Source organism: Labeo rohita, chromosome 24 (genome assembly GCF_022985175.1).
Source record: "Labeo rohita strain BAU-BD-2019 chromosome 24, IGBB_LRoh.1.0, whole genome shotgun sequence".
NCBI lineage: Eukaryota > Metazoa > Chordata > Actinopteri > Cypriniformes > Cyprinidae > Labeo > Labeo rohita.
This window is the reverse complement of record NC_066892.1, coordinates 16,680,399-16,701,049: the sequence shown is the minus strand read 5'-3', so window position 1 is coordinate 16,701,049 and position 20,651 is coordinate 16,680,399. Positions and strand designations below refer to the sequence as shown.

The window sequence follows — 20,651 nt, the reverse complement described above, 5'->3', positions numbered from 1 at the left end:
GTTAGTGATGTTTTAAATATTTAATGTATGTTTAAATTAATCTGTTATAAACAAGTTATGACAGCCACTGTGTAACTGAATACATTTCCACAACAAACAGAAATGTTATAAGTTAATGTAAAAACTGCATTATATGCAATTTACATTTTTATACATTTTTGCATACAAGTTGCATATTAATTATTATATTAAAAAATAAATAGTAATTCAGTTTAAGTTTGGACTCTGTTGTTACTTGTAACCTTTAAAGAACTAAATCATACATATATATATATATATATATATATATATATATATACATATATATATATATATATATATATATATATATAATGTTTTAGAAGTCTCATGTTCACCAACATTTATTTGTTCATAAATACTGTAAAAATAGTAATATTGTGAAATATTATTATACAAAAAATTAACTGTTTGAATATATTTTTTTCAGATGTAATTTATTCCCGTGATGGCAATGCTAAATTTTCAGCATCATTACTCCAGTCTTTAATGTCACATGATCCTTCAGAAATCATTCTAATATGCTGGTTTGGTGGTCAATGATCATTTATTCTCATAAATGTTTAAAACAATTATAAACAATAACTGTTTATAAACAATTATGCACAGTATTTTTGTGGAATCTATAATACATCTTATTTCCAGGATTCTTTGATGAACAAAGTCATCAGTATCTATTTTTGTTCCAATGTAAAATTCATCACTGTTATTATTCATCAATTTAAGTCTTTGTTGAATCTTGCATTTTCACATAATGGGTATCAGTCTTAAACTGATACATACAAAAATATATATTTGGCATTAAATCGGACTTAAATCTTTGCAGACATGAAGCAACAGCATGTGATCGAGACCCTCATTGGAAAGAAACAGTGAAATGAATGGTCTCAAGCACTTCTAAAGGAACGTGTCGAACCTCCGTACTGTTATTTATCATTTGATACAGTTCAATGTAGTACTGAAGTAATCATTAAACTTTTGTTTTCAGATCTGTTTATGTTGGTTGTCACTTTCTGAATTTTTCTCAATTTTTGATTTTTGAGGTTGGAATCATTCAAAAATACATACACAGAACTGCAAAAGTTTTCAAACTGATTTAAAGTTAATGTCATCACACTAACTGATTTTTATCGTCAAACTTTGCCATTAGGGAATGTTTAGCCTTCACCTCAGTTTACATGTACTTATTCAACCAGTTGATCATATCTGTCCTGGCTTCTTCAATGTAAGGTTTATCATCTGGGTTAATGTCTTCTCTCTTGCGATGGACAAATCCATGTGTCTGTTTTGGGAAGATCTTCACTTGGAAGTCAGCAGCACACTTTTCCTTCAGTCTTGTCTCAAGCGTAGTCACCTTGGTTCATAATAAAAGACAAATAAACATGAAAGGAGAAGTCCACTTCCAGAACAACAATTTACAATTAATTTACTCACCCATTTGTCATCCAAGATGTTCATGTCTTTCTTCAATCGTATTTTTAATTGTATTTTTAAATGAAAATAACCGATCGTTTCGCTAGATAAGACCGTTCTTCCTTGGTTTGGGATCGTTTGAAGCCGCATTTAAACTGCATTTTGGAAGTTCAAACTTGGGGCACCATACCAGTCCATTATATGGAGAAAAATCCTGAAATGTTTTCCTCAAAAAACATAATTTCTTTACGACTGAAGAAAGAAAGACATGAACATCTTGGATGACAAGGGGGTGAGTACATTATATGTGAATCTTTGTTTTGGAAGTGGACTTCTCCATTAACTGTTTGTCTGTGCAAAGTTCATTACCCTGAAATAGGATCAGAGGGTTCAGAATATCTACCCCCATTTATTACTTCATTGATTTGGCCTGAATATCAAATAAAAGCATATTAGACTGAATACTACATTGTATTTGTAATAAGATACTGCAAATACTATTAAATAGAACATGCTGCAAACATTTTGACCTGAAAGCAAAGCATTCGATATGTGCAAATTAAATAAAGCTTTTTCATGTAACACAATCCTTACTGTTGCATCAATAAATCAATAGGATGTGGAAAGAACTATGATGGGATAGATAGATAGATAGATAGATAGATAGATAGATAGATAGATAGATAGATAGATACCTGATCAAGTGGAATGACTGCATCGTTTTCTGCAAAAATGAAGAGAGTTGGACTCTTGAGATCAAATCTGTCCTCCCGCTCTCTGACGATACCTGGGTAAAAGGAATTAATATATACAGTTGCTTGGATTGCAGAAAGCATCTCGCCACATATTTTCTTTATCCTTGACTGTTAAAGAAGACATAACAAATGCATTACCATAGACAGATACACCAGCTTTGATTTCCTGATACTGAAGAGCAATGTAGTGTGTCGCAACACCACCCCAGCAGAAGCCAACAACACCTATGTGCTTCGCACCGCACTGCTCCTTCAGGTACTTCAATGTGACATCGACTTCCCTAGTTAAATGACAAAATTTAGTTTTTCCTTTAAAGGCACAGTACATCAGATAAGGGTATTTAGTTCAATGAACTTGTACTTTTTGATGTCTGTAGGCTTTTTGTCCTCAAGCCACTGCTGAAATGTTGACCAGTCGTGAGATGGACTCCACGGCTCTTTTCCAACAAAGAAATCTGGACATATAGCACTGCAGATGCGAAAGAATCAAGTAAGAACAGAGTATTCTGGAGCCATTTTTATATTTAGATGAATATAAAACAAATATTTACATGTATCCATTGGCTGAGAGCATGTCAGCCATGTATCTGGTGTTTGGAAGCTGCCATCCAAAGATGTCTTGAATTACAATAATAGCCTTCTCTGATGCCGCAGGCTTCACCACATAAGCTTTAATGTGCTCGATTTGAACTTCCTCTCCAAGACCTCCATATTCAATCTTGTCGCCGATGTCACATGGGCAGGGCTTTGCTTCATTCGCCATCTAGGAAAGCAGAGTGAACGCATTTTATTATTGAATCCCAAATTTTCCAGCTACTTTATTAAAATATAAATAAAATATAAAAAATTAAATTAAAAACGTTTGTGACAGTATGTGGATTATTCCTTGTCACAACTGATGAAATGATTTAATATATAGTTGCAAACAATAAATATACTTTAAAATCTGCATTGTGTTGTGGGGGGGGGGGATGATAAACCCATGTTATTTTCATGTTTTCATGTCTTTAAAATCTACAATTTTATAATGTGATTCAGTAAGTTACTTATTCAAAATATTTGTGACCACTAACATGTTTATTTGTGCTGTTATCATGTTTTATTTTTATGAGACGGAATCTTATTACATTAATAATACAGGCTACCCTTTAGATATTTTGTGTATCAAATATGGTAGCTGCATTATTGCATTTGCAATATTATGTCAGTCTGTATTCATTTAGTAAACAATCTTTCAGATCCCTGGTGAAAAAAACGGCATTATGCTGGTAGGTATGTTTTGATGCTGGGATGCTGGTTAAGTATGTTTTGGTGCTGGTTTAAGCTGGTCCTTAGCTGGTTTATGCTGGTCCTTTGCTTTTTTTGCTGGTCCTTTGCTGGTTTGTGCTGGTCATGTTGCTGGTCAAAGACCAGCATAAACCAGCAAAGGACCAGCTTAAACAAGCACCAAAACATACCTACCAGCATATGCTGGTTTTTACACCAAGGATTCGCAAACCAAAACTTTCTGGGAACTATAGTTTTTGGTTAGAACGTTCTGTATAGGTTCTCTTTAGGTTCCATGTAACGTTCTAAAAAGGTTTGTTTTTGTTTACAAAACAGAGAACTTTTCTATAATACTACTTTGTGGTTCCCAAAAAAATAACCGCGATAACATGCGATCAAAACAGTCTGCACTTTCATTTATAGTCCACAACTTCCTATAAAATACATCAATAACTCTTTTTAGACTCTGCAAGCACATTTTTGACAAGTACAAATGGAAACAAATAGGTTAAAATTTCGATTTGGCTACATTCTGCAGTCTCTCACACGAAATATGTGAATGAATCACGTGATTCAAATATGTAACTCCATTCAGAGTGTTCAAAGCAAAATGATTCACGACAAAGATTCGGTGAAGTAACACGTAATAATGCTGCTACAGACAACAACAACGCACACTGCATTCTACGTTGGTACTTTCCAATCGTGGAAATGCACTTACTGCACCGTTGAAACTCGGATTTATTTCGCTGTGAGGAAACGAAAATGCTGAAATCTGACCCCAAATGTCGCTGAACACAGACTGCAGATTTCGGTGTTTGTCCCTTTTAGTAACGCCCACAATGAAATTGTCCTATAACCCACTCGATTCATAATGAGTCAGCAAAAGAATTTTAGCTGAAAGTATATGGATTTATAGATGTGCGCAGATATGATTTACAGTGTTATATATTTGTAACATTGCGTATCGTGCACTGCACGCTTATATTTACAGTTCCTGGTCGTCCTATTACAAATCTAAACGTTCTCTGCTGTAATAATAATTATTTTAAATAATACATTTTAGATTAAACGCTATTTAAAATAATAAATACATATAGCGTTTGAAGTTTTATTTGAAGTTATATATGAAATTATATAAATTGTAGACAGACATGCATAACGATGTATAAAAGAGAGCATGCATTTTAGATGCTGTGACTGCTTTTCTCAAATTTTACGACAAACGACAAATGGTTTGACAAATTAATTTCTAAAAGTCAAATATTTAATGTATTACGTTGAATGCAACGTCAAAATGAACGTCTCTATTGTTGCCAGCAGAGGGCGTACTGTAACTGATTTTGATTTCTTCAGAAAAAGCTCTGCACTACAAAAGACAGCAAACAAGCTTTTGTCATTCAAACTAAAATTACTGTTGAGAGAAACAAGTTAACATTAATATCTTCTTACAAGGGTCAGCTGTAAAGCAAGAGTAGACAATTTTATAATCATTTGATTATAGTGTTATGTAATATATGTTACACATTACTACAATATATATATATTGTAAAGTTATTGAAGATTCTGTTGCTCAAAACAATGGTAAAATATTTTCGTATGACACCGTTGTTGCTGTTTTATTATTTGGTTTGTGTTTAATAATTGTTTGACTCTGAATTTTAAGCAGGCCCTATGATACTTACCTGTTATACATATTTATTTATTTTTTTTTTTTGTAGCTATGTATGTGCCTAACCAAAAGCAGACATTAAAATGACCAGACCTGGGAGAAATGTAATAAATAATAAATATTAGTGCAGTAGTAAATGTTCAGTAAATCCCACCCAAAAGGCACCGCTGGGATTCGAACCCAGGATCTCCTGTTTACTAGACAGGCGCTTTAACCAACTAAGCCACGGCGCCACGTGCGCATTGGCAATACTACAGCCTTTTTTCCTGAGCGGAAATCAGTAGTTCTTTCGCTTCCGGCGTTTATTTACTAATCGGCGTCTTTTTGTCTAACACACTTTATCACTTACCAAATCATAATTATAATGTCTGTAATAGCCAGAGGAGTTCACACAACCTTTATCTTAACTTTCGTGACGTGTAATATTCTGACACGATCAACGCATGTTATGGTTTGTCCCGTTCAGTTTTGCTTTAATGCTCTAATTGACATTAACAACGCACGCGTTTATTTCTAATCTACCCATGTTCAGTTGATTGCACAATATCACTTTTTTGACTAAAACCACTGATCAGATATAATACTACACTCACGAAACCAAGGCAATTGGTTGTCCATTATAACAAAGTGGGAAAAAGGTTGCGTTTATGTGGAAATAATTAATTAATTGCTGTTAATTACCTTTTTTATGAACGTTACCTTGAGGCAGAAGTGGATTTAATAAAATTGCTACGATGAATTCAGACCAAAAAGGATAATATAAAGGCATTTACAAAATATATCTGGCAAAATGAATATTCAGGATTAAATTAAACTGTGCAATAGTGTTTATTATTATAAGGAAGACAGTTTTACTTGAGCTTCTTTCTGCAAAGTTATGTGTTTATCCACCTTTTTCTTCCTGTAAGAGTGAGTATTTGTATTTGTTTTTTTTTTTTGTTTTTTGGGTGCGCCCCGGCCTCATTTTAGCCGTGCAAAACAGATGGATTTTCTGCTTGATATTGCAAATTGGTGTGTTTTGCCATACGATTATAATGTATTATCTTAATTATTAACACACTGTAGAGCAAACAATATTACCATTTACTGTGTGCTGTTATTCTTCTCGTTATTTCCCTATAGAGGATTTGCACTTGCGTCACGATTTGTTCAGTTACCCGCATCGCGGCCATATTGGCGATACTCGGATGTAAACAACAGCATTGATTGCATTTTTTAATGTACTACTGAATATGTTGTTCTGCTAATTCATGCTGTCTAAACCACAAAAAAACGCATGGAAGCTGCTAAATCATAGAGAAGGACATAGTAAGCAGGTAAGACGCAATATTTTGACAAACTAAAGTTATTAGGTCGTAAAGATAGATATGAGCTGTAGTAAGATATTAGCCTAATATTTCACCTACCTGACCGGAAATTATAAAAACAAACACACATGTAGTCAAGATTCTTGCTCTGGAAATCCTGGTTCAGTTTGGCCAATCACAAATTCTCCTTGATTCGTTGTAACTTTTGGCAGTCTATAGTACTCCAAATATTTTTCCTGGTCCGACCGATTAGTACAGCCCAAAACATGACAATAATTTACCATTTTCAGCTCCAATAATCAGCAAAATATGCAAGTTTCATTTGGTTCAGTGGCATTGTTTCCATTCAGTGCCGCCAATATGGCCGATTTGATGACGCGTCGTGAAAATATAAAATGAACCGGAAGTCTCACCTATAGGCGTACTTCTGCATTGAGGAAAAACCCTGGTGAAAAAACTATCATATGCTGGTAGGTATGTTTTGATGCTGGAATGTTGGTTAGGTAGGTTTTGATGCTGGTTTAAGCTGGTCCTTTGCTGGTTCATGCTGGTCCTTGACCAGCAACGTGACCAGCAAAAACCAGCAAAGGACCAACTTAAACCAGCTAAGGACCAGCTTAAACCAGCTAAGGACCAGCATAAACCAGCAAAGGTTTATGACAAACCTACCTAACCAGCATCCCAGCATCAAAACATACCTACCAGCATATGCTGTTTTTTTTCACCAGGGAAGGTGGATAATTTCAAAAGAGGACTTCAAAAGACTATGACCAAAAATACCAACCAGGCATCTTTCCACACTTTTTTTTTTTTTTTACACATTTGGCAGACAATTTCATCTAACAGGACTTGCATTGCATTAAAAGAACACATTTTTTAATCAGCTCATGCATTCCCAGGGAATTTATCTTATGACCTTGGCATTGCTATCAGCATGCATTTACTCTTTGAGCTACAGGAATGCATTTTTCTCAATATAGCACCACGTTGCTCTTCTGTCAGACATGGCGACACACAAGCTGGAGAACAGGCTTAGTGTCGCAACCCCCGTCCTGCTGGTGGATCCTCTTACGGGGATAAACCCCCAGGATAAGATGTTGATATCTAGAGAAGGCAGAGGCTCAAATACACGCTAAACCCAAATACAGCAACACAGCAGGTGCTTGCATTCAATTAGGAAACCCAGAGAGCTGGACAGTATGAACATTTATTTCTGGAAATTAATTACAAAGTCTTCAAATACCAGTGAATCACCAGATTCTGGTAAACAAGTTCGCAATTTGATTATACTCCTCTCAAGAACAAGATACAGGGCTATGGGTTATTATTATAAGAGTGGAATAATTGCCTGTTATTCTGCTAAAGGATAACAAGATGAGGTTAAAATCTACCGCTGCGTCTGACTATTACAGTTGACCAGTTTGGCATTTATATGTACATGAAATTATAATGGATTTCGGACGAGAAATGTCACACGAAAGAGACAAAAGCTCAAAGTTAGTGTTTGAGGAAGTACAAACCAACCGGGAACTTACATGTGAGGAAATGACATAGTGCCAAACACCTTCAAGAACTGGTTTAAAGGGGCAGTTCACCTAAAAATCCCATGTCATTCCATACACTGAAAGTCAATGGGGTCCAAAATAACTTTTGTTTGGACCCCGCTGACTCTCATTGCACAGATAAACAAAAGTCAACTCAATGAATAATAGGTGTACTACCACTTTAACTACAACTGATTTGAATACATAGTAAACGTCTGAACTGCTGTTAGTGTTCATTAGACATTAAACACAGGATGCATATGTGCTTTAGCCCTTTGCTGGTGAAACAAAATGAGACTCACACACAGAGAAATCAGTTCATTACATTACACAGATTGGATCAAGAAGGCAAGGCTTTGCCATTTTAATAAATAAGTTAAAAATAAGCATAAGCACAACTAATAAAGGTTGGAGAAGCGGGAACTAAGCGTCCCCTAATCTCTGCCGTCCCTTCTCCCTTTGCAGTCAGCAGTGGAGGACCGTTGTTATTGTAGAGCCGTAATATACGCCCTTATACGAGTGCAATGCTTGTCAACATCATCGTACAATCATTACAGTCATTATCCACTACAACATCACTAGTATCAGCACAAATGCATTCTTAGATTAGTAAATGTGAAAGAAAAACGGGACGTTTTTAACGTTTCTCTACTTCGTTTAGTCTCCTTTTCATTTTTCTAACCGCTCCTAGACACAGCAGACTACTTGTTGTGGAAATACGCACGCGTAAAACATGACTTCCTGTGAGGAGAATGAAGGGATATAGAAGAAGGTCACAGAGAAGACAATGTGACGAAACATGAAGAGTATTATGTGCTCTACAGGATGATTACAGTGCAATGAGTCAGACGTATGAGCAAAAAGGTCGTCTGTATTCGTTTCACGCCAATGCTCGGACTTTCCTTCTACAAATGAAAGCCTAAAAAGGAGTTTTCTTCTTAAATAAGCACTGGCCTACAGTATTAGTATTACTTGTCACACCTGTAAACGTTTGTCTCCTAAACAGTCCGGAAGGTACAAAGACTCAGCTGCAGCGTCTCACGTGTTCTAGAACGTATTCTGGGAAGTGCAAACTACACACTTGCAGTCCGTCCAGTTTGCAAGGCATCCTGGGATACTCGTCCTCTTTCCATTTGTTTTCCTCAGGGTCAAATGTGAGGATAGAGTCGCTGTAATGACCGTTGTAGCAAAGTCCTCCGAGCACCATGATCTGTTCGTCCAACACTGCCACGCCGTGTCCGCTGCGTCCTATAGGCATAGATGCCAAAATAGTCCACTCGTCGGTCTCTGGGTCGTACACTTCCGTCGAAGGGCAGCCCTGGGACTCGAAAGAGGCACGCAGTATCACACACACCCCGCCGAACACGTACAGCTTCCCATTGTGGGAGATCATCTTATGGAAGCAGCGAGCGTAGTTCATTTTTGACTTGTTCTCCCAGCAGTTGGTGAGGATCGGCGTGCGCCGCGTGCGGTGTTCGGACGTTCCTTCCCGTCCCGGGTCGAAAACGCACACTTGTTTTGAGGTGGAAGAGGAGGTGATGCCACCAGTGATATACAACTTCCCATTAAGCACAGTTCCTTCATGACCGTACTTGTTTACAGGGTACGGGTCTACAAACTCCCACTTGTCCTCGACAATGTCGTAACGCTCCGTAGAATAAAACGTCTCGTCGCGAGTGCGACCCGCGACGGCGTAAATGTACTTCCCGATAACGCCGACTGCAAACTCTGACCTGGGAACGGACATGTCGGCCATGCGTAGCCAGGAGTTCTGTCTGGGATCATAACGGTAGACCTTTGAAGAAGCGTGGAATTCGCCATCCGGGCCTAGTTCTTCACCTCCCAATAGGAAAGCGAAGTTGTTGACGATGGCCAGGCAATCGGGGCGGAGCGGCACCTGTGGGCCTTCGAGTTCCCACCACACTTTAGGCCGGTGCAAAAGGAGGATCTTACTGTTGACCATGCTGTGGCCTATCATTCCACGGAATACAGCAGTCTGGGGTCTCACGGATCTGATGCGGTTGGATTTGGTTTCCGCCAGCGGTTGTTCGTTCACCTGATGGAAGTAGCTGAGCGCCTGGTCTACTTCCAGTCTCAGTTGGCGGGAATAACGGTAGAACTCTGATGTCTTCACCTGTGCAGGGAGGAACAAACAGGTAAAAGTCAAGAGACCTGACACTTTATAATCAAAAATGCAGTCAAAAAACAGTAACACTGTGACATTATTACAGCTTAAAATAAGTTTTCTATTTTGAGTTGGACATTGGATGCAAAATGTGCTTTTATATGGTGTTTGCATTAGAGCTGTCCCTAATAGTTGACTAACTGTTAGTCAACAAGAAAAGGTTTGGTTGACCAAAATTTTATTAGTCGCAGAAAAATAAATGGGCATTGTTGATGGCTGGTCTATGTAGTAATACAGTACATCGAGCAGGACATCCAAATGGCAGCTCAATCTAATGTTAACCTAGAAAAACGTGTGCTATTGAAGTGTCTGTGCGGAGTGTGGAAGCTGAATAGTAGAGCGCACCCTGCATCACAGATAGAGGCGCCGGAGCGGTCACTTGCACTTAAAATCATCATTTTTGGTCGTACAGATAAGAGTAATAAATCTTTAGAATAAGACTCTACATTTATTTGTGTGCACTCACAATAACAACGAAACGTGCTTTTGTAAAATAATGAAAGCAAACAGGATGAAACTCTGTGTAAACTTGCCTTACAGACATGAAAAATACAGATATCTAATAGAGAGTGAAATGTCTATTTTAAAACAAACCAATTAAAATAGAAAACAAATTTTCTCATATTATGTAATCCATATAAAACAGCGTTTTAAAATGAAAACGTTCCTCGTCTACACTAGCGTTTCAGAAACAATCTCCATCTACACTACACAACTGAAAAAGCTTTGTCACATGACCATTCATGCAGGTACAACCATAGATATGTTTAGGTAGATGCCCTATGGCGGATGCATCTACATGCTTGGAGTGGTCGAATGATGCATCTACCTGCAGAAATCTATGGGTACAACGAGCATGATGTTATTATTTACATGTTCGTCAAGGATACGCAGATTGAATGTGGGCGGCCATGCCATCGTTTTCAAAAGTCTTCGTTTTGGTCCGTTTACACTGAAACGCAGCCCAGGAGTTTCAAACTAAAACGGGGTCTGCAGCATTTTCAAAAGTCTTCATTTTCGAGGGTTGAAAACACCGGAGTAGTGTAAATAACAGGCGTAACCGTTGCAAAAGTTACGTGTTTTAAAACGAAAATGCACTAGTGTAAATGCAGCCTAAGTAGTTAGATATAAACTTTTAGTAATACATAAATTCTTAAAAATTCTTATTATTATTTGAAAAACGTCTGCTCACCAAATAAAAAAATTAATGCAGAAAAAAAAGAAATTATATCATAGAGCAGACCACTGCAGATCTTCATGACTGGGTCTTATAAAATATATAATAATATGTATCTTAAAATATCATATTATTTATAAGTCAAAGTTAGTTCAGGCTGTGAAGTGTCATGTGGTGCAACTGACCAAAAACAGAATGATTTTATTATGAATTAAATAGTAATGTTTTGCAAAACCACGTGAAATCAACATGAATGCAAAGACTTAGCACACATATTTTCAACCAGATTATTAAATTATTTTTCATTTTCTTGTTGTGTACTCTTTTATCTGTCACTAGATGCATTTCCATTACAGATTTATGCAAAACCTATTTTTTATAAACGTTGATAAAAAAAACTTGCAAAATGATACCATTAACCGATATTATGTGACTGAAATGTGATTTTTTCCTTTCACAATAAGTCATGGCGATGGATCTTGGTAGGTTTGCGTATATAACAGCCACTGCACTAGCCATTCATTTTAATCATAAAAGATGCAGGCATCTATCTTTACAGAAGCAGCATGGAGAGCCACTTCTGAAGCTGAAACGAGCCGCGGCGTGCCTGGTATAAACAAGCATTGACTAGAGTGGCCGCAATCAGCTCCACAGGTTTGTGCCGTGTAAATAACGGGTTATCCAAGCTTTAATGGCAAGGAAAACCCCTTATTCAAGCATTGTGTAGTTAATGCTTGCGTAAGCAGTTACAGTGTTAAGGTGTTTTTTGAGATTATAGTACATTAAAAAATGATTATGTGACTTTTACATACAGAAGGTGACCTGTAAATGCGAAAAAGCAGTTTTGCAAAATATTTCTTTTTCGGATTGCCTGAAAAACCACCTCATGTGAGTGTAAAAATGTTTTTGCGAAATTGACCTGTTTCCATTTGGCTTTTACCTTCTCAAAGATATTGGCAGGAGTCATGAGGCAAAAGCGCAGGTTCTGCACGACCGCATCTGTATGTCTCCAGCGCCGCCGGTCATGTCTCAGCCAAGCCTGCACCGCCTCGTACAGCTCAATTTCTGGAAATCGACTCAGCTGGTCACTATCCAAATACGCCATCAACTTCTCCAAACTCAGATAAGACAGGAAGTCCGGTCGCGCCATCAAGGGCACAAAGTTCTCCAGCAGAAACGCGTCAAGCTGCTCCTGCACGCCTTCCACGCCGACGCTGAAGTCTTCCAGCAAGCGCATGACCTCGGCACAGTTCTCCAAGCAGATCTTGGCCAGCAGGAAGGAGCAGCAGAACTCTACAGCCTCGGTGAGTTGAACGTACATGGCGGCCTGCAGGATCTCCTGCACCGTGAGCATGCTCAACTCCAAAGAACCGTAGTACATGAAGCGAAGGACGTGACCAAACCCGGCTGCCGTCAACCCCTTCATGTGAATCTTATCCTGGTCACGTTCCCGCATGTCGGCCGTGAACATGACCCGGAAATAGTCGCTTTGCGTCGCTAACAGAGCCTTGTGCGCCTGGAAGTGGTGCTCCTCGATGAGCAGAGTGACATCGAGCAGCAGTCGCTCCTCATACAAGGCTCTGAAGCCTGACGACACGCTGCCGTCATGCACTTGGGAAAGGTACACCTCCACATCCCCCGCCATTAGGCACCTGCAGAGACACAAACGCTCTTATAAATGACGTGTCAAGAGGAGTCAATATGTCCCAATTCAGCTGGTCATCTCTGCAAGGCTGGGAAGACCATAACTGTGATGGAGAGACAGGCGATTTACCGCTTTCTCTTAAGTATTTGATAGAAATAAGACTGATTTGTCTCATCTCGGAGTTCAATATCAATCAACAGGATTGGAAAAGCCTCTTAAAGGGGCAGTTCACCCAAAAATGAAAACTGTTATCATTTTGAAACACACAAAAAAAAAAGCCCATAAGATGACAATTAGTGGGGACTACATTGGTGGGGACAACATTAATGTTATCTGATAGAAAAAGTTTGGAATGAGATGAAAATTAGTGCATCATTTAAAAGTCTGGGTTCAGTTTGACTTTTTTTCCTATTCTGCATTGGTGCATTAAATTGATCAAAAGTGACATAAATGTTACAAAAGATTTTTATTCCAAATAAATGCTTTTCTTTTGAACTATTTCTCATGGAATCTTAAAAATATGAAGCATCACAACTGTTTATAACATTGATATTAGTAAGAAAGGTTTCTAGCGCACCAATTCAGAATATTAGAATGATTTCTAAAGGATCATGGGATCATGAAAACTACAGCAACTGCTGCTGAAAATTCAGCTTTGCCATCACAAGAATAATTAGATGTAAAAATACACTACCAGTCAAAAGTTTTTGAACAGTAACATTTTTAATTTTTTTTAAAAAGAAGTCTCTTCTGCTCACCACGCCTGCATTTATTTGATCCAAAGTACAGCAACAAAATGTAAATATTTTTACCATTTAAAATAACTGCTTTCTATTTGAATATAATTTAAAATGTAATTTATTCCCGTGATCAAAGCTAAATTTTATCCCAGTCTTCAGTGTCACAAGATTCTTCAAAAATCATTCTGATATGCTGATTTGCTGTTCAAGAAACATTATTATTATTAATAATATTTAAAACAGTTGAGTAAAAAATTTGCTCAGATCAGCATTTATCTGAAATAAAAAGCTTTTTTGGGAAAGAAATTATAGAAAGTAATACTTTTATTTAGCAAGGATGCTTTTAATTGATCAAAAATGATCATAAAGACATTTAAAAATGCTTCAGATAAATACTGTTCTTTTGAACTTTCTATTCATCAAAAAACCTGAAAAATTCTACACAGCTGTTTTCAACATAATAAATATTTTTGAGCAGCAAATCAGAATATTAGAATGATTTCTGAAGGATCATGTGACTGGAGTAATGAAAAATTCAGCTTTGAAATCACAGGAATAAATTACATGTTAAAATATATTCAAATAGAAAACAGTTATTTTAAATAGTAACAAATATTTCAAAATTTTACTGTTTTTGCTGTACTTGGTGAGCAGAAGAGACTTCTTTAAAAAACAAAAACACTTTTGATTGGTAGTTTACATTTTTAATTAAATTGTAATTTTTCACAATATTAGTGTTTTTATTGTAATTTTGATGAAATAAGCTTTGGTGAGCTTAAGAGATTTTTCAAAAACTAAAACTAAAAAAAAAAAAAAAACATCACGACCCCAAACTTTTGAACGTAGCACAACTGATGAGAGGATTGTCATTTTTGGGTGAACGATCACCTCAAAACAAGATAAAATGATCCATATCTTTAATTACATGCTCATTGAACTGAACAGCATATTCTCAAGCCCTTTATCAACCAAATTGTCTGAACTATTTGTATTTTAGAGAATAATAGATGGTGAAAAAACATGCCAGATTTTAATAAAGACTCTGGAAGGACTTCAAGAACTTTCACACCTCAGCACTTCAGTTTCTGCTGCTGAAAGCCAAACTCTATCTCAAAGCTCCCCCACACACTCCCCCTCTACTGCACACATACACACACAGCACACTCACCTCTGATTGGCCACGGGCATGTCACAGGGGGGTGTCCGAGCCAATCAGAGGACAGTACCTCTTGTGTCCGTAGGAAATTAAATTCTGAAGATATTCACCTAAATGACAAATCGAACAAGCCCCAATCATTAAAATAACGTGAAAATTACCAACAGACTAAAACACTAAAGATGCACCAACAACTCAATGTCCCACTGTGTGAACAAGAAACAATTACTTATAAATGGAGGTATAATACTTTGACAAAATATATTCCTGCTTGCATAAGGAAACTACACCATATTTGTGCAGAACAGCAAGCCAGTTATTGTGACTTGTAGAAAAGTAAACGGCGATGATTTTATGATATTACCTTTTAGAGGCCTCCTGGCCAACCGTCGGCTTCACTGCGCTGAAGGGACGTTCACATTTCCTCTGTTTGTACTTGCCCTGCTCTAAAAAGAGATGACATCCACACGCTGGTAAACTGACAGATATTCTTTCATTTCTGTGTTGTTATTATTATGTAATTTACCCATTGTTAAAGAAGTAGTTCACTTCCAGAACAAACATTTACAGATAGTTTACTAACCCCATTGTCATCCAAGATGTTTGTGTCTTTCATCAGTCGTAAAGAAATTATGTTTCTTAAGGAAAACATTTAAGAGATCTTCTCCATATAGTGGATTTCTATGGTGCCAGTGAGTATGAACTTCCAAAATGCAGTTTAAAATGGCTCTAAACGATCCCAGATGAGAAAGACAGGGTCTTATCTAGCGAAACGATCAGTTATTTACAATTATATAATTAAAAAAAATCAATTTATATGCTTTTTAACCTCAAATGCTCATCTTGTGTAGCTCTGCGATGCGTGTGAAAATTCTGTGTAATCCGGGTCAACACAATTAGGGTACGTCGAAAAACAATCTTCTTTGCATGTTTACTTTGTAAACACTGGGTCTGTACTTCTGCAGCGATGTAGGACAATTTTAAAGTTGGAGTAGAAAATGAGATGGGAGTTTTTGGACTTACCCTAATTGTATTGACCCGGATTACACAGACTATGCATGCGCATTGCAGAGCTAGACAAGTCGAGCATTTGAGGTTAAAAATTATATAAACCATAAAATATTTTTGAAAATAACCATTTGATTCTCTGGATATGGGATCATTTAGAGCCCTTTGAAGCTGCATTTAAGCTTCATTTTGGAAGTTCAAACTCACGGGCACCACAGAAGTCCACTATATGGAGAACATACCTGAAACGTTTTCCTCAAGAAACATAATTTCTTTACGACTGAAGAAATACATGAACATCTTAGATGACAAGGGGGTGAGTACATCATCTGTAAATTTTTGTTCTGGAAATGAGCTTCTCCTAACACACATTTGAAAATGTTCTGCTAAAGAGTTAAAAAGAACATATCAAATGTTACTCATTCAGAAAACACAGAGCAACATCTGATATGGTGTATAAAAATGTTTGGAATTTTCTTATTGCAAGGCTGAGCAAGTGCATATATGTGAAGTGAGGGACTCATGATGTACATTAGACAGTATAAAAGCTATGTTCACAAACAGTAGATAGATCAGACAAAAGAAAACAAATGGACTATTTGGAATTTGTGAAACAAAAATTTGGAATTTTTTATTTTATGTTATATTTTATTTATTTTTACAAATACGCTACTGTTTAAAAGTATGAGGTCAGTAAGATTTTATTTGAAAACAGTTAATACTTTTATTAAACAAGGACATAATAAATTGATCAAAAATGACAGTAAAACATGTATATTACAAAACACAAATACACTACCAGTCAAAAGGTTTTGAACAGTAAGATTTTTAATGTTTTTAAAGAAATCTCTTCTGCTCACTAAGCCTGCATTTATTTGATCCAAAGTACAGCAAAAACAGTCAAATTTTGAAATTGAAACTGGTTTCTATTTGAATATATTTTAAAATTTTAAAGCTGAATTTTTAGCATCATTATTCCAGTCATATGATCCTTCAGAAATCATTTTAATATTCTGATTTGCTGTGCAAAAAACATTCATTATTATTATTGTTATTATTATTGTTGAAAACAGCTGAGTAGAATTTTTTAGGTTTCTTTGATGAATAAAGTTCAGAAGAACAGCATTTTTCTGAAATAGAAATCTTTTGTAACATTATAAATGTCTTTACCATCACTTTTGATCAATTTAAAGCATCCTTGCTAAATAAAAGTATTATTTTCTATAATTTCTTTCCCAAAATAAATAAATAAATAAAATCATACTGACTCTTAAGATTTTGAATGGTATATTGTACAATGTTACAAAAAGGGTTTTTTTTTTTTTTTTTTTTTTTTTTTTCGGATAAATGCTGATCTTTGGATTTTTCTATTCATCAAAGAATCTTGAAAAATGTTGCCAATGGTTTTAAATATTGATAATTATAACAATAAATGTTTCTTGATTATTTTAAAATACATTCAAATAGAAAGCTGTTATTTTAAATAGTAAAATGATTTCACAACGTTACTGCTTTTGCTGTATTTCGGATCAAATAAATGCAGGCTTGGTAAGCAGAATAGTTTCTTTAAAAAACATTAAAAATCGTACTGTTCCCCTATTTCTTTTTTGGGTAGGATTAATGTGATTAGAATGAATATTCTCCCTAAATTTTTATATTTATTTCAATCCCTTCCTTGGTACTTACCTAATACTTTTTTTAAAGACATTATTAAGCACTTTTCTAAATTTATCTGGGACCATAAAATGCCCAGAATTAGCCTTAACAAATTAATGAAACCAAAAGAAATGGGAGGAGTCGCTTTACCAAATTTACGGCTTTACTTTTGGTCAGCACAGGTGAAGCATATGGTCAGCTGGTACAGCGAAAGGACAGACTCTAGATGGTTCAACATGGAGGCAACAGCCTGTGCTCCTCTCCCAATAAAATTCCTGCCTTTTATTATAAATATTAAAGAACTTGAATGCGCTTCAACAAATTTCATCATCTCAAACACTCTTTTGACATGGGGAGACATAAAAAAGTATTTTAAAATTCCAGCTAATATCACTTTGTTTTCGCCTATTGCTTTTAATCCTGATTTCCCTGTATCTTTACAAAATATTGGCCTTTCAGATTGGTCTAAATTAGGGATTCTAAAGTTATCGTGCCTCTTTACAGGCAGTACACTAAAATCTTTCCAAGAAATTTCCAACCAGTATAACATACCGCAATCCAATTTTTTAAAATACCTTCAGCTGCGTCATTTCATAAAATCTTTGTCTGATAAGGGTAAATTGAGATTTGAACTTGCTGCCATAGAGCAAATTGTAACGAGCAGTTTTTCCAAGGGGTTAATATCCAAAATATACAAAGCTCTATCTTACTCATGTACATCTTCTTTCGAGAGTTTAAAGAGTGTGTGGGGAAAAAGATTTAGGTCACGAAACTGAAGATACAGATTGGTCTGAAATATGTAACAATTTGTTCTCTAAATGTACTTCATTGGGTATTCATGAACTCAATTATAAATTCATTAACAGAGTTTATCTTACACCTTTACGTCTGAAAAAGATTTACAGAAACTCCTCTGATCTTTGTTTTAACTGTAAAAAATGCAAAGGAACATTCCTTCACTGTTTTTGGTATTGTGACAAAATCATTTCTTTTTGGAAGAAAGTACATAATTTTCTGCAAAGGCTCTTTAAGTTAAAATTGTGTTTTTCTCTGGAATTTTATTTATTATATGGTGGAGCAGAGAATGTGTTGGACTTCCACACCAAACACTTGTTTCTAATTTTGGTTTATCTGGCAAAGAAATGTATACTTCTATTGTGGTCATCTCCTCAGATACCATCTTTTAAAATGTGGTTGTCTCAAGCATGTACACTATTTCCTCTCGAGAAACTCACCTATGATATACATCAAAAGTCTGATGATTTTTGGCAGTTATGGACACCTTTTTGGTGCTACATTAATAATTTCTCTTGACTGTCTATTTTATGGTGCATATTTAGTCCCTAGCCTGATTGTGTTAATTTGTTTACTTGTTTGTATATTTCCCATTATTTCTTACTGTATAGCTGAGACTGTATTTATATGCGCATGTGTATTAAAATAACCGACAATTAATAAAGAAATAAAAAAATCGTACTGTTCCAAAACATTTCAAACAAATGCTGTTCTTTTGAACTTCATGTTCATCAAAGAATCCTGAAAAAACGTATGATGGTTTCAATGGTTTTCAATATTGATAAGATTTTTTTTTTTGAGCACCAAAAATCAGCACATTAGAATGATTTCTAAAGGATCATGTGACACTGAATACTAAAATTATAGCTGCTGAAAATTCAGCTTTACCATCACAGGAATAAATGACATTTTAAAATATATTAAAACACAAAAGAGTTATTTTAAGTTGTAATAATATTTCACAATATTACAGTTTTTTCTGTATTACTGATAATAAACGCAGCCTTGTTTTTGACTGACAGTGTAAGTTACTAATAAGTAATTTACAGAAAAGTCTGTCCTTCTAGTAAATAATAAACTTAATAACAAATGGGTGTTTTAGCAGTGTTCAACATTACATTTGACTCATCGTGGTTTTTAAATCCTCTAAACTTCAAATGACCTCGTGTTCAGATCCTCAGCAAACAAGACACAAAAACAAAACCTGCCTGACTCAAAGAAAAGCCCGTATTATGGGCTTCTTAATGACATGTTTTGATTTTGCAGTCATTGCTATTGTTTTGTTCCTACAAATCTTTAATAACTATCTACAAGCGACTGGACATTAACACCGGGGGTGGCTTGAAACCTAGTGAGCTGTCTATCTAGACAGCATTTATACTCTCTGAATCCTAACGCGAATATGATGCCTAAACATGCTGTCTACCTAGGGAGCTCACTAGGTCAATATGAGAGACAGGCAATAATTACCGCTGACACGTCCCAGCGACTGTCAACCCACTACATATGTAACAATTGTGTTGTTTTCTGCTACATTATGTCACAATGGCTACGATAATAAGCAGGACAACGTTGTGTGGGAAACGAAATGATTCTAGTAGGGTTTTACCTCGGCGATGCGACTCCACGCAACCCCGCTTCGACCAGGGAGCCCGAGGTCCTTCGGACATGGAGTGCTGGTGTTAGACAAAGACCGGAGAAATTAAATATGATATCTCATTATCGATGGAGATATGCTGCCCATTGACGTCTTTAGGTGACAATAAACGTGTGTTATTTAGACTGAATCGCTAAATGTTGTTTGTCTATAGCCTCCACAGCGATCGTAGACGCCATATTATTGTCTGCACTGACGTCATTTCCCGAACATTTGTCGGTCGGACGGAAATGTTGGAGTTTGTGTGTCAATATTCTCTGCCTACATGGTCTAAATGTTTTAGTTCACTCTCACAGATGTGAAAATAGCTCAGAGTGCATAAATAATGGTATATATTATGATTTAACTTTGAATTTTTCTATAAATCATTATGAACACAGTCATGGACGGTAAGATTTTTAATGTTTTTTTTAAAGAATTCTCTTCTGCTCACAAAGCCTGCATTTATTTAATCCAAACTACAGCAAAACCGTAATATTGTGAAATATTTTCACTATTTAAAATAACTGCTTTTTATTTGGATATATTTTAAAATGTAATTTATTCCTGTGATCAAAGCTACATTTTCAGCATCGTTACTTCAGTCTTCAGTGTCACATTAACCTTCAGAAATCATTTTAATATGCTGATTTGCTGTTCAAGAAACATTTTTTATTT

The 20,651-nt window shown here is 36.0% G+C and overlaps 2 protein-coding genes and 1 non-coding gene across 5 annotated transcripts; all 3 read right to left on the bottom strand.

Annotated features, from left to right (window-relative positions):
• Nucleotides 1–351: 351 nt before the first annotated feature.
• Nucleotides 352–4,282, bottom strand: cmbl (carboxymethylenebutenolidase homolog (Pseudomonas)). 2 transcript variants are annotated; one of them, XM_051098365.1, is made up of 6 exons: nucleotides 4,129–4,276; nucleotides 2,738–2,949; nucleotides 2,548–2,655; nucleotides 2,325–2,467; nucleotides 2,127–2,218; nucleotides 352–1,372 (listed from the first exon to the last, which is right to left on the bottom strand). In XM_051098365.1, the coding sequence occupies exons 2-6, from the start codon at nucleotides 2,947–2,949 to the stop codon at nucleotides 1,193–1,195; spliced, it is 735 nt and encodes a 244-aa protein (XP_050954322.1). In that variant the 5' UTR covers nucleotides 4,129–4,276; the 3' UTR covers nucleotides 352–1,192. The 2 variants fall into 2 exon arrangements, with proteins under 2 accessions (XP_050954322.1, XP_050954323.1); XM_051098366.1 differs by having other exon boundaries at nucleotides 354–1,372; nucleotides 4,174–4,282.
• Nucleotides 4,283–5,283: 1,001 nt separating this feature from the next.
• trnat-agu (transfer RNA threonine (anticodon AGU)) lies at nucleotides 5,284–5,357 on the bottom strand. The gene has a single exon. It is a non-coding gene; the product is annotated as a tRNA-Thr (tRNA).
• Nucleotides 5,358–7,622: 2,265 nt separating this feature from the next.
• On the bottom strand, nucleotides 7,623–20,213 carry klhl15 (kelch-like family member 15). Of its 2 annotated transcripts, XM_051098650.1 has the most exons (5): nucleotides 19,947–20,002; nucleotides 15,243–15,324; nucleotides 14,891–14,988; nucleotides 12,278–12,989; nucleotides 7,623–10,109 (listed from the first exon to the last, which is right to left on the bottom strand). In XM_051098650.1, exons 3-5 carry the CDS (start codon nucleotides 14,908–14,910, stop codon nucleotides 9,000–9,002), a joined length of 1,842 nt encoding a protein of 613 aa, XP_050954607.1. In that variant the 5' UTR covers nucleotides 14,911–14,988; nucleotides 15,243–15,324; nucleotides 19,947–20,002; the 3' UTR covers nucleotides 7,623–8,999. The 2 variants fall into 2 exon arrangements, with proteins under 2 accessions (XP_050954607.1, XP_050954606.1); XM_051098649.1 differs by lacking the exon at nucleotides 14,891–14,988 and having other exon boundaries at nucleotides 19,947–20,213.
• Between the last annotated feature and the right edge of the window lie 438 nt (nucleotides 20,214–20,651).

Bases quoted from the DNA above. Each gene is read 5' to 3' on its own strand.
- cmbl (XM_051098366.1), bottom strand. From the start codon at position 2,949: ATGGCGAATGAAGCAAAGCCCTGCCCATGTGACATCGGCGACAAGATT. The intron at 2,656-2,737 runs GTAAATATTTGT...TCGCATCTGCAG, and splicing joins CTCTCAGCCAATGGATACAT to TGCTATATGTCCAGATTTCT. The intron at 2,219-2,324 runs GTAATGCATTTG...CCTTTTACCCAG, and splicing joins AGCTGGTGTATCTGTCTATG to GTATCGTCAGAGAGCGGGAG.
- klhl15 (XM_051098649.1), bottom strand. From the start codon at position 20,007: ATGTCCGAAGGACCTCGGGCTCCCTGGTCGAAGCGGGGTTGCGTGGAG. The intron at 15,325-19,946 runs GTAAAACCCTAC...ATCTCTTTTTAG, and splicing joins CGTGGAGTCGCATCGCCGAG to AGCAGGGCAAGTACAAACAG. The intron at 10,110-12,277 runs GTAAAAGCCAAA...CTCCCTGCACAG, and splicing joins CTGCCAATATCTTTGAGAAG to GTGAAGACATCAGAGTTCTA.